The 12832-nt window shown below is 40.1% G+C and overlaps 1 protein-coding gene across 1 annotated transcript; it reads left to right on the top strand.

Moving 5' to 3' along the window:
• Positions 1 to 1245: 1245 nt before the first annotated feature.
• On the top strand, positions 1246 to 3622 carry LOC5578625 (40S ribosomal protein S13). The gene is made up of 2 exons (XM_001656999.2): positions 1246 to 1560; positions 3186 to 3622. The coding sequence occupies exons 1-2, from the start codon at positions 1351 to 1353 to the stop codon at positions 3429 to 3431; spliced, it is 456 nt and encodes a 151-aa protein (XP_001657049.1). The 5' UTR covers positions 1246 to 1350; the 3' UTR covers positions 3432 to 3622.
• The last annotated feature ends 9210 nt before the right edge of the window (positions 3623 to 12832 follow it).

Raw genomic sequence — 12832 nt, 5'->3', positions numbered from 1 at the left:
AACGCTATGGCAAAGAAAGGATCATTATCTACCTGCCCATTATGTTGGTTTGGATGCTTATTCTTTCTTGTGCTCAGAAACAATGAGCTACACTCGCGGCTACCAACACGGTGGTTTGCGATTACCCTTTAATGGGTGAAAAAATACCCATTATCGAATAGCGTACCGATCTGTCAAAACATGGGTGAATTTGAAAACTCAAAAAGAGTAAAAAAATACCCATTTGTTAAAACCATTGTTGATCTCATAAATGGGTGAAAAATAGTTATAAAAAGCGTACATCAATTTGCAGAGAAAATTATCGTGCTTCTTGATTCTTATTGAATTTTCCATATTATCTCTTTTATTAAGTACTGGGATATTCCATAAAAGCGGTAAGTGATGCTCGTTTCGAATATTTATTCAAATAACTAAAGTTGTTGTTTTTTTTCAGGAAATTTCAGTTTAGTTGGAGGGTTGCACCGGTTTGGCATCACCTTTCATTCCGGCACAATGTTACATCGATATTTCAGCAATAAAAAGTGCTTAAATATATTTTCCATATGTTCCATATGATAAAATAAACCAAAACTATTTCTCAATTGTTTTACTTAACGATAACGTGAATAATCTTCAAATTTGTGATTGTCCTCTCATCATTCTCGAAATGGGTAAATTTTCACCCATTTTTCAATGCGGGAGCGTTTTGCATAAAGGGTAAACATTTACCCATCCTATGACATAAACTGGCTTTACTCTTTAATGAGTAAACCGTGTTTACTCATTAAATGTGGAGAGGCACTTCTAGCGGAAATGGGTAATTTTTTACCCATTAAAGGGTATTCGCAAACCACCGTGAATGGCTTTCAGGGCGTTATCTCAGAGTATGCGAGAATTGTTCCAAAACATTTACAATTTAGTCAATCAGAGTAAAGAAACTTTACAAAAATATGAGAAATCTGTTTCAAGACTTTTTCCATCTTTTGTATAGAGAGGAATCAATGTGCGTCGTGTGTTTGTCAAAAATGAACGTAACGCTTTTTGTATGAATATTTCTCAAATTTTGCATGAGCTGTAACATTTTCAGGACATCCACTCACCCCCTTTAGCGTTATGAAATCTGTGAATGGGCCCACAGCCTGAGTCGTCTTTTTCCGTGTGCCTCACGAACTCCGACAACTGCTCTCATGCATAACACACCCCTGCGCCCTTAACTCCGACATCCTCCGTCAGCCATCTTGCTTTTCCCTCCCGTCAAACTGACAGCTCGTGTCAAGTTCACTCTTTTCCCGTGTAACCTCGTTGAGCTAGCACGCGTTTTCTCGGTGTTCCGTCGTTCGTTTCCGTGAAACAGAACTAAACCTAGTGAAAATGGGTCGTATGCACGCTCCCGGTAAGGGTATTTCCCAGTCGGCGCTTCCGTACCGCCGTTCCGTGCCATCGTGGCTGAAACTGAACGCCGATGACGTGAAGGAGCAGATCAAGAAGCTCGGCAAGAAGGGCATGACGCCCTCGCAGATCGGTATCATCCTGCGTGATTCGCACGGTGTGGCCCAGGTCCGGTTCGTCAATGGCAACAAGGTAAGTTCCGTGCGTTTGATGGTCCCGGTGGAAAGTGGAACCCGACCAGGGAAAGTGTTTTAAAGTAAGGGATGTAAACAGCGACTTCCGGGCGGGGCGCAAAAGAAAGGTTAGGATTAGTTCGGGTCGTATCTGTCAGAGGCGCCACCGTCGCTTTGTTGATGTTGACCCGGAGGAAATTGTTTACGTTGTGTTTTACCCTAATCTTTGAACTAATGTGAACCAAGTAGAATTCAAAGAGTAGCTTTTTTTTTTGTTTGTGGTGTCACTTGGACGGCTAAGACAAAGAGTAGCTTGAGAGTACCTAATAGTAGGTCTCTTTTAAGAGACATGATCGCTATTTTGATGCAAGTCTAGGAAGGTCTTTAAAGTCCTTTTTAACCAAAAATAGTCTCAAAAGTCACTATATTCCTGTTTCTTCTTGCAGTAAATCCTAGCGCACAATTCTAGATACTCTAGAGAAGTCTTTAGTGACTCGGATTGTTCTGCAGGAATTTCATCTCAAATTCCTCGAAGAATTGCTCCAGGATTTCTTATTGTGAATTCACCAGAGATTTCTTTCAGGTATCCCTTAGATATTCCTCTGAAAATATTCCGTGATTCCATCCAGAGATTTTCTCATCAATTCTCCCGAGGATTTATCAAATGAATCTATCAAAGATTTTTAGATTTACATGAAAATCCTCAAGGGTTCATTCTAAAGTTTTTAAAGAAATGTTTTTTTTTTCAGTCTATTCTAATCAAAATGGTTTCTCATAGAGACCAAACTCGAACCAAGAAAACGACTAGAAACCTAACAAGCAGCCTTTTTAATAAGAATATTTCAAAGAGCTTCTTTTTTTAGAATTCCTTTTTTAATCAAGGCAAATACCAGTGTTTAGTCCTTGAAATTTTACATTGGAGATGGTATGCTACTCCCGAACTACTTCTGTTAATTCCTTGTGCATTTTTTTTTTATAATTCTGGTCAATCCCGGAGTAGCTAATACAAACTGTACGGTTATCAATGCTTATGCTAATCCTGGAAAATCTCTTGGAGGAAATTCTGGTTGAACTCTTGAAGATGTTCTGGGAATGTTGGTGGAAGTCTTGAGATAGCTATGGTAGAATCATTATTGGATAACTTCTCAGAGGACAAAGAACAGTTTATAAAAATTTATGAATGAATCTTTGAAGGAATTCCTGATGGAATCTCTGACGTAACTTCTGTGGTTATCCTTAGAAAAATACTAGTTTGAATTCTTGAAGGTATCCAAAACGAAAATCTTGGAGAGATTTCTTGAGAAGTTCATTTTACGTTGCTGCAGACATTTTTGCAGAACAATCTGAAGAAAACTTGATAAATACCTCCATTAATTTCTGGTGAAAATAATGCAAAAATACATACGGTAATACTTGTAATATTTATAGAGACATGTCTGATAAGATTACTCTGAGGAATAAACTCTTACTTCCTAGTTCATGTTAGGTTTCTTTTTGTTTCGTTTGGTCTCTTTTTGTTTCCTGTTTGGTCTCTTTTATCTGGCGAGAGGCAAGTTTCTATGTCTAAGTCACTCAGTCGCTACCATCCCTGCCTAATATTTGACCTAATACTAAACCCGGATCGTATCCTTCCCTTCTTTGCAGGTCCTGCGCATCATGAAGGCCGTTGGCCTGAAGCCCGACATCCCCGAGGATCTGTACTTCCTGATCAAGAAGGCCGTCTCGATCCGCAAGCACTTGGAGCGCAACCGCAAGGACATCGACAGCAAGTTCCGTCTGATTCTGATCGAGTCCCGCATCCACCGATTGGCTCGCTACTACAAGATCAAGGCTGTCCTGCCACCCAACTGGAAGTACGAATCGAGCACTGCCTCGGCCCTGGTTGCCTAAGAAGGAGCTGTTCCATTCGACTTTTGTATTGTTTTAAGTAAAATCCATTCAGAGGTGTAGAAAGTGCTCCCGTACCAACACTTATCTGGGGGAAGAAGAACACACAATCCGAAACATGAAGGTGTCATGTTGGAAGGGGAAGATATCTATCCGGTAATCTACCAATAAACGGTTCACATTGAAGCAGTGAAGCTAACGGTGTTTGATCGTCAAATGAGAACATCCCTGTAGGAGCGTGAACAAGCTCAGCACACGTCTGGAAGTTTGTGTATGGAATTCCACCAGCCCTCGACTGATCAGCAAGGATATGTATTCAGCGTTATTGTCCTATAACCAGCCAAAAGTATGGAATCGCTTCACAGAGTATTGCAACACTCGTTTTGAATATTGCAAGTACCGGCAAAAAGCTTACAATCATTACAACAGCAAAAGGGCTGGTAGCAGGTCTCTCTTCAGAGTCACTGTTTGAGGTGAAGATGCATCGAAGCCAAACCTCAAATTTCCAAGAGCATTAATCTAAACAACCAGACAACCGTTTGTGCTGAAAATTTAACTCAGGTCACTTGCTGGTGGTGACCAAACGAATAAATTTTCAGCACGAACGGTTGTCAGGGACCTTCCTTAGCCGAGTGGTTAGAGTCCGCGGCTACAAAGCAAAGTCATGCTGAAGGTTTCTGGGTTCGATTCCCGGTTGGTCCAGGATCTTTTCTTAAGCCTGATTCGAAATCGCTAAAGAAATGTCTCGTCGATTCCTTGCACAAATTTTCTACAGCGACTCCCGTTTGAACTGACATCTCTTTTCAACTGCGTACTGCGATCAAAAAAAAGCGCTTCCTTGATCGATTCCTTGCAGGAATTTTCCATGCATCAAGATAGGCCAAGAAATTACTTGTCAGCAGTGAATCAGGCTTTAGAAGGAAATTTCCTTGACTTCGCTGGGCATAGAGTATCATCGTACCTGCCACACGAATGCGTTTGGTTTGTTCCAGTGTTTTTGAAGATATTAGGCTGGGGATTTTATCCAAGAAATCCGACAATAATTACTACATTGGATTTCCAGGTACATATTCACATGTTGTTGATGAAATCTATTATAAACTTTTCCAAGAATTCCACGAAACTTGAACTGGGAGTCTTCATTAACATTCTCACGCCATTTACCCAGCATTTTACCAAAATAATATTTTTTGCAGATCAAACATTTCTCTACACAAATTTGAAATAAAATTTCTAAATACTCATTTTTTTTTCAAACCGTTATTCTCCCACACCAGTTAATACTGCAACTCGTTGCAAAACTCGATCTTTTCAGCACTCGTCGTATTTTTCAAAAGTTTATTCGAGGTTTCACACTAACAAATACTAAAGCAGCTATTCTAGTGATTTTTACGAAAAAAAGTAAGAGGTTGTTTCCGAGATACGACCGCCAAGTTGACGTTGGATAACGTTAGCTTCTTCTATTTCCTATCTTGAAACCGTCACGAAATTATGAAAGAATTCTACTGCTAAAAATCTAATCAATTGTCACACTATTTGTTGCATGTCAATTCTTACTTATTATGGACATTGTGTGTTATTATTTGGTTGGTCCGGTTAACACTTCAACACCGATAAAACTGGTGGATGGAAGAGGAAGCATGAGCGTTGACACTTACTCTCCAAACAAATATTTCGGTTGAACGTTAGGTCCCCGCATGACCCACTTAGGTTGGTTGCTTTAGTGGGTTCCGAAGCCAGTTTGAGGTACTTCTCCAGTGCCTATTACAATGATTGGTATGGTCTCCTTTTGATACTTGAAGAATTTCCGCGCCATGAAGAACTTCGTCTGTTTCGTAGTGGTATCTGGGGACGGACGGCAACTTCAACATCGATTTGAGCAAAGAGGAGAACATGGAGTTCGCGGACTTCAAGGAGAAGTACCCCAACCTCAAACTGACTTCGGATCCCACTAAAGCAAGACCATTACTACGACGATGGATGGCTCGTGTTAATCAGACTGCTTAAAAGTCCACTGGAGGAAAGGCCCCTCGTAAGCAGCTGGCTACGAAAGCTGCTCGCAAGAGCACCACAACCACCGGAGGAGGCGAGAAGCCGCATTGCTATCTGCCGGGAACGGTTGCTCTGCGTGAGATTTGTCGTTATCTGGTCGGTCTGTTTGTGGATACCGTTTTGTCTCAAATTCCGAACAGACTCATATTCCGAACACTCGGTTTTTGTATGGCGATGTGGTTGAAATGTTTCTCTGAAATATGTCATCTAATTACAAGGATATGGCAGTCAATTGGGTCCTAAAATGTTTAATGAAATCTTGTTTTTATTTAATAACACGAAAAAGCATGGTACTGTAACTACTTTAGCAATTTTTCCCGCTCAAATAATGGCTATATCATGTTTAAACTTTAATTTAAAAATTTGGTCCATAAATGAACCTTGACACTTTTGATCATGTTTGACGTTCGCTTAGTCGACAAAAACACCACAGGGGTTTTAGTTCGACCACTGGGGTTGTTCCTATCTGACATTTCGTAAGGGACACGGAAAACAAAATACACCCAAAATTTGAGTTTAAGCCAAAAGATGTGACAAAATCTAAAAAAATGTTTTTTGGGCTTTAACCAACGGAAAACATTAGAAAATTGAGTAAACATGTGTTTTTGGCCTAAATTTAAGCGTTTGGCACTAAAATTGGGATAGGGCTTTAGGACCCTATTGCAATTCAATTTTAACGTCTCTCAATCTATTCTACACCTCTGGAATGGCGATGATTCTCTAGTTCAACATCATTAGAACTAGTTCAGATAAATTTATTTGTGAAATTATTCTTTTGAACACGATTAATTCGTAATGTTCGGAATTTGAATCAAGGTGTTCGGAATATGAGACAGAATGAACACAGTGTTCGGCATTTGAATCAAAATGTTGTTGCATACTTTTATGTAAAGTCAATACTAAACAAGCTGAAATAAACAATTTTATCGGCACACCCAACAGCCAACAGTTAGAATTTGCGAAGAAATTGAAATTTTTACTAATATCAGCTTATTCCTATTTATGTAATGCATTTGAAGTCCTTGTTAGCCTTAAGTGTTCGGAATATGAGTCAAAACGGTACCAACCTGTGCGCGATCCAAGCCAGCTGGCTCGTCGTATTCGTGGCGAAAGCGCTTAAATTGAATTGCAGCACGATTTCAAACAAAACGGCCCTTTTCAGTACCACAACAATGCATTCCACGTAAAAGAGTTACAACCAGAGACATTTCAATTAATTATCAATTATAATTTCGGTTGATTTGTTTTCAACAGAGAGAAATTGCAAACAAAGTTTTACCTAGGTTCCCGTCGCTCGGATCGGGCGGCGGTAGCATAGTCTTCTCTGTGTGCGTATTTCGATTTGATCGACACTTTTATACCAAATCAAAACACCAACACACTTAATTTAGAATGCCGAATCTCGGCTTATTTTAACCGAGATCCGCACAGCTGAGTAGTCGGCAAATAAATTTTCTGGGATCTCAGCAAATAAAAGCCGAGTATCAGTAAATCATGCTTCGTTGCTAAGCAACCGGACAATGTGTTAGCTGAGTCTCGGTTAAAATCGGGAAACCGAGATTCGCACAGCCGAGCTCGTGAAAAAAATCTAAGTGTGAACAAATCTGTTGCTGATTAGTTTTAGCTCTTTGTTCAAAAAGTTGCTACTGATCGCTCTAGCATGCATGTAAAAAGCGACGATGCTAACGGAATTATAAATATAATCATCGCTAAATGCGAGGCAAGCCGGGATGGATTCTTCATTCTAGTGCCGTCCGCAATTTATCCGACTCATGTCCACAGGGGAATTTATTTCTTGGCACTGTGATTCTCGAAAAGCATTATTTGGCCCTGATCACCAATCACCAGTAATGTCGCTCTTCACTGTGGAAAATTCTCATAACTCTTTCAAAATGAAATTGTCGTCCTGAAAAGGACGGTTGGGGGTAGTCACCGTAGATCGAACTGGGTTTTCATTCCATTGTGAAACAGAAACTCACCAAAAGATTACCGAAGACCAAGGTGTGTGCATTTTACTCTGTAGCCAGAAGAGAGGATCGATGAGAGAATAGAACGCGCCTTGCCGAAGACCATTAAAATGCGCTCGGTAATGGATCATTAAAATAGCCAAAACGGCCGCTATGGGAAGCATAGATAGCGCCACCGTAGCCTTGTGTGTTTGACAGAACAGCACTGCCCATAACTGCATAACAGTCACATTCGACATTTTTGACAAATTGGAGTTAATACCATGGAGAGTCATCAAATGATAAATACTTTCGATCAACTTACTGAAATCTGTGAGTTTGTTCTAGAAAATTAGAAAAAAAATAGCAAATTGTTTTGTCACATTGGTGAATATAACCGCATAACAGTCACATTGAGATTATAAATGAGCCTCGTAATATAATAGCAATGAAATTTCCATCAGAATTATTTTCTGGCTATGCACTTAGTATGTGATATGAGTTGTACAAAATATCAGCCTCAAATAAGCACTGTTGAGTTCCTGGTAATTTTTAGAAATTTTAGTTTCCTCCCATACTGCCATAAAATGCACACTTGGTATTCCATTTACTCAATGCCTACTTTTGTCGAATGTTACATAATATGTAACATTATATGCAGTTATTGGCAGAGCAATGCTGTCACAATGTTAAATCCCATATACAGTGGCGCCTTTGTTTTGATGCGGTGAGCACTGACAAAAACTATCTTCAATGATCCATTGTGTGCTCCTTGTCCATCCTTGCTTTCGATGGTTTGCTCACTTCTCCGACGGCAATTATCAAGGTTTCTGGACGCATTCGATAGGCTAGCTGGACTTCCATGGCCATGATGACCGATTTCACGGCACCCGCAGTATTTAGATTATGAATAAACAGCAGAAGCAGCAGCAGCGACGAATATGTAAAATTTATTCCGATAGGAGTCCTTCTCCGGTTGCTGGTCGACGATGAACTAATTTACAATGACGTCACGCTGCTTCTTCCACCGGGAAGAAAACCTTTTACTGCGGGCTGTGTTTACAAACAATGAATGATTTCGTTATGCATTCATCCACTTCTTGTTCATCCGGTGAACATTCGTTTTCCGGATGTTGGTCCGGATGTCATTTTATGTAAACATTGCCCGCATTTAGAGCAGAAAAGAAAAAGAAAAACTAGGATAAAAGAAGACCGTGGATAAGTCCATTGACTGATCCGCGAGTCGCTGATTGGAGTTTGGCTAGCTTCGACTGAACACGATAGAATCAAGAGGAGCAAGAAGCAGACCGAAAGGGGCGTTTCCCTTTGAATGACGAAAGTGGCTAAGATATCGCTCGATGATGTCTGTGTCAGAAATACACAAGAAAAATGTGCTTTTCTATGGAAAATAAGACGTACCTCGATATTTCCCAATTTTTCAATAGTTTGGTCATGAAAATCAATAGTTTTCATTGTTGGAGTAGATTCGTAGAAAGATTTCCAATCGATTGATGCAAGAATCTTGAAAATCTATCCGGGCGTTAGTAAGTTGTTAACAGTCAAAATCTAACCACTTTTCGTGACGCGAGCGATTTTTCGTTTTCCGAAATTGTACCCCAGTATGTTGCCGTAAGACGTTATCCAACGTCAAAAAAGAAGATTACTTTTGCGTCCTCTAAGAAGAAATTGCATCTGGCGGTATTGAGGAAAATTTTATCTTGGCTTTGGCAATAACGGCGCATCACAACGGAGATTGGAAAACATGCGAACGCAGTTACGACATCAGGCCTTATCGTTCAAATATATCGTACCGTCACAGGGGGAGGGAGAGGGTCTTCCATAGTGTTACAACCCTTATACACAATTTAAATCTTCCATACAAAAGTTGTTACGTGGGGAAGGAGGGGGTCTAGAACTGGCACATTTTGGGTTTTGTAATATTTGAATCATTCCTTAACAATAGAAAATATATTTATTGCATTCCGACAGCACTGCAGCAGCGTCCTCGGAAACTATTCTCGAATTGTCGTTTTGTCAATTATTCATAACCAGTCAGATATTGTATGATGCTACGAGATGAATAAAAGTAAGAATATGGTAAACACATTAGCAAATATTACACAAATAACTCTTTAGGACACTTTTGTTGGCCCTGAAAAGGGCCGATTGAACTGTGAGAATCGAGTAACGCGGACACATTTTGCCAGCGAACAGGTTGAAATCCTCCTCGCCCGATAAGATTTGCGGTGGCGATGATGATGGGCGCTTGAACAAGCGGCTTGAGCTGATTTTCTTCAGCCATCTCGTAGCCAGCGATTTCACAAACTGGACACTGGATTTGCAGCAGCTTAATGATTATAAATTATTGATGCTGGTTTTCTTGTCCACACACTAAGGGTGAGTCACGAATTTCGATAATAACTCAGCAGCGGAACGTTCGGTAAACAAAATTTGTAGATTTTGTTGGAATTTTACTGATTTTGGTAATATGTTTACCGCAAATCACTACAAATTTCACCAAAACTATTATTTTTAATTCACCGACAGTTCTGTTGCTGTAAGTATTGCCAATAATGTTTATTTATTAATTTATTTCCGTATAATAATGTAGCGTAAGGAAAATCCTTTTAAATTACTACAAAAGATGAATTCATTTGTAAGAACAATCTAACAAAATCCGACGTAAAAACTCTTAGTTGAAAAAAAGTATTTGTCTTATTTTCATTGCTGATGTTGGCCGCTGAAAAAGGCAATGCAATCCTGCCTAAATCCTCCCAAACTAGTTTTATTTTTAATTTCGATAGGAAGCTGATTCCAAAAATAGTATGCCCTGAACAAATAAAGTATTCCTATAATGTGTTGTAAAGATTCGTTGCAATTGGTAGTTACGGTTTCGGTTGCTAAAAAAAGGATTTAATTTATCATGTAAATATTCAGGACTTGCTTTAGAAATAATTTTAAACAGGGTTATGCAACTTCGGAGCTTGTAGAAATCACAAAACTGACAACCTAAAAGCTGGTGTTGTAGATGGGGAACTCTTGAATATCTTGAGAGATTAAATATAGCCGATTGTAATTAACGTTGCGAAGGAAAATTAATCAATTCAAGCTTGGCATAAAGGTAGCATCACTGGAGTCAACAGCTTGGGAGTTCAAGTTACCATCAATGATGCGCTGTACGTACCAGATCTGAGAGCAAACCTTCTTTCTGTGAAGAAACTAGCTAGAGCGGATATCAAGGTAACATTTCGAAGAGCAGCGGCGAAATTGAAATATGAAGCCGAAGTGATTGCTGTCTGTCCAATACGAGGCGATTTCTATGAGCTAGATGTCTACTATGAACAAACATCCGTGTACGCTTGTCAAATGGAAGACACAAATCTCTGGCACCGTAGACTGGGGCATCTGGGAAGCGCAAATTTGAAGACCCTGGCAGGTATGGTGACTGGGATGCCGAAACAATCTGAAGATATAGCCTTCTGTGAACCTTGCATATTTGCCAAACAATGCCGAGAGCCGTTCAAAGGTACACGTGTACGAGCAGCAAGACCGTTGGAACTCATCCATTCAGATGTTTGCGGCCCAATAACACTGGCTGCATGGGACGGTTCGCGCTATTTTGTCTCTTTTATAGACTGATGTAAAAACAGCTTGTTGTTGTTGTTTGAGAGGGACTTTAACCCGAAGGTCATTCGTCCCTCGTGTAAAAAAAATTGGGGTGTGTAATGTCTATTACATTACCGCGGGGTTGACGTAGAACTACGATTATTAATAATTTGATTTGTCAAGTGTATGAATTTGTAAGTGTACTAGTTTTGTGTTGTTATTGATCGGATGAAGGTTTCAGAAGTAAACTCTTTTTGGACTCATTTTGGTAGTCCTGAAAAGAACCATTTGTCGTTCTGTGGTTCCGAGAACCATTGTTTGGTGTTCCAGGAATAATGCTAGATGATTGAATTTGTTTGATTGGTCGTTGCTTGCTTGTGTTGCTTGGTTGGGTGATCGGTTTCTGGCTCCAGCTGTAGTTCGCCAAACTCCTCCAGTAGATTAGATGTTTGATAGCTCGGGTGCTTTGATCGTTAGAATCGATAGAATCGGTCCAGTGCTTTGGTCTGTAGCAATATCCATTGCATGAGCATTTAGGTTTGATACTCATCAATATGCAGGCTTGGCCGCTATGATCCAGTATTTCACGCAGTTCGTCTCAAAGCGTCACTAATCGATGATTGCCTAAGCGCTGCAGCTCATTCCTCAAGTCAACCCTCTTGGGAGAATTGCTGCCTTTGGCGTGATGGAACTTAAAAAGTAAGAGGTTGTTTCCGAGATACGACCGCCAAAGTGACGTTGGATAACATTAGCATCTTCTATTTCCTGGCTTGAGACCGTCACGAACTTATGAAAGATTTCTGAGAGAACAGCACCAATTTTCGACCCAACACTAACTTTCGACCGATTTTCGATACGGTTTTGGCCTACTTTGTATGAAAATCCGAAAATTGGCACAGAATTCTTGTAGGTCGAAAATAAGTGCTCTTCTAATCAATTTTCACACTATTTGTTGCATGCCATTGTTGACCTATTGTGAACATTTTGTGTTATTATTTGGTTGGTTCGATTAACTCTTCAACCGGTCGATGGAAGAAGAAGCATGAGCGATAACGTTTGATCAACAAACAAATATTGCGCTTGAAGGTCCACGCATGATCCACTTTTGATTGATTGCTTAAGTGGGTTCCGAAGCCTTTCGATACTCGTCGTATCCGTGGCGAACGTGCTGAAATTGCATTGAAGCACAATTTCAAACAACTGCCCTTTTCAGGGCCACAATTGATTAAATAATTAATTTAGTTATCAATTATAGTTTCGGATGATTAGTTTTCAACGGAGATAAATGGCAAACAAAGTTTAACATAGGTTCCCGTCGTTGGGGTCGGGCGGCGGTAGCATTTTCGCAGTCTTTTCTGTGTGCGTATTTCCATTCGATCGACAATGTCTTACCAAATCGAAACGTCAACAAAGCTGTTGCTTATTAGTTTTAGCTCTGTGTTCGACGAGTTGATACTGATCGCTCTAGTATCATTTAGGTAGCGACGGCGACAACGGCATTATGCGATCATCTCTAAATGCGAAACAAACCGGGAGGGATTCTTCATTCAAGTGCCGTTCGCAATTTATCCGACTCATGCACACACTGTCGAGGATCGCCTCGCGCCCGCACAATGGGAAATTTATTTCCCATTTATGGTTGCGTGCAAATGACTGACCAAAATCTGAATCAATCACATCCAATCATCAAAATGTCGCTCTTCACGGTGGAAAATTCTCACAACTCTTTTAAAATGAAATTGTCGTCCTGAAAAGGACGGTTGGTGGTAGTCACCGTCGATCAAACTGGGTTTTCATTCC

This window comes from Aedes aegypti, chromosome 1 (assembly GCF_002204515.2).
Source record: "Aedes aegypti strain LVP_AGWG chromosome 1, AaegL5.0 Primary Assembly, whole genome shotgun sequence".
In the NCBI taxonomy this organism is placed as follows: domain Eukaryota; kingdom Metazoa; phylum Arthropoda; class Insecta; order Diptera; family Culicidae; genus Aedes; species Aedes aegypti.
Note: the sequence above shows the minus strand (reverse complement) of the source record. Positions and strands in the feature narration are given on the sequence as shown.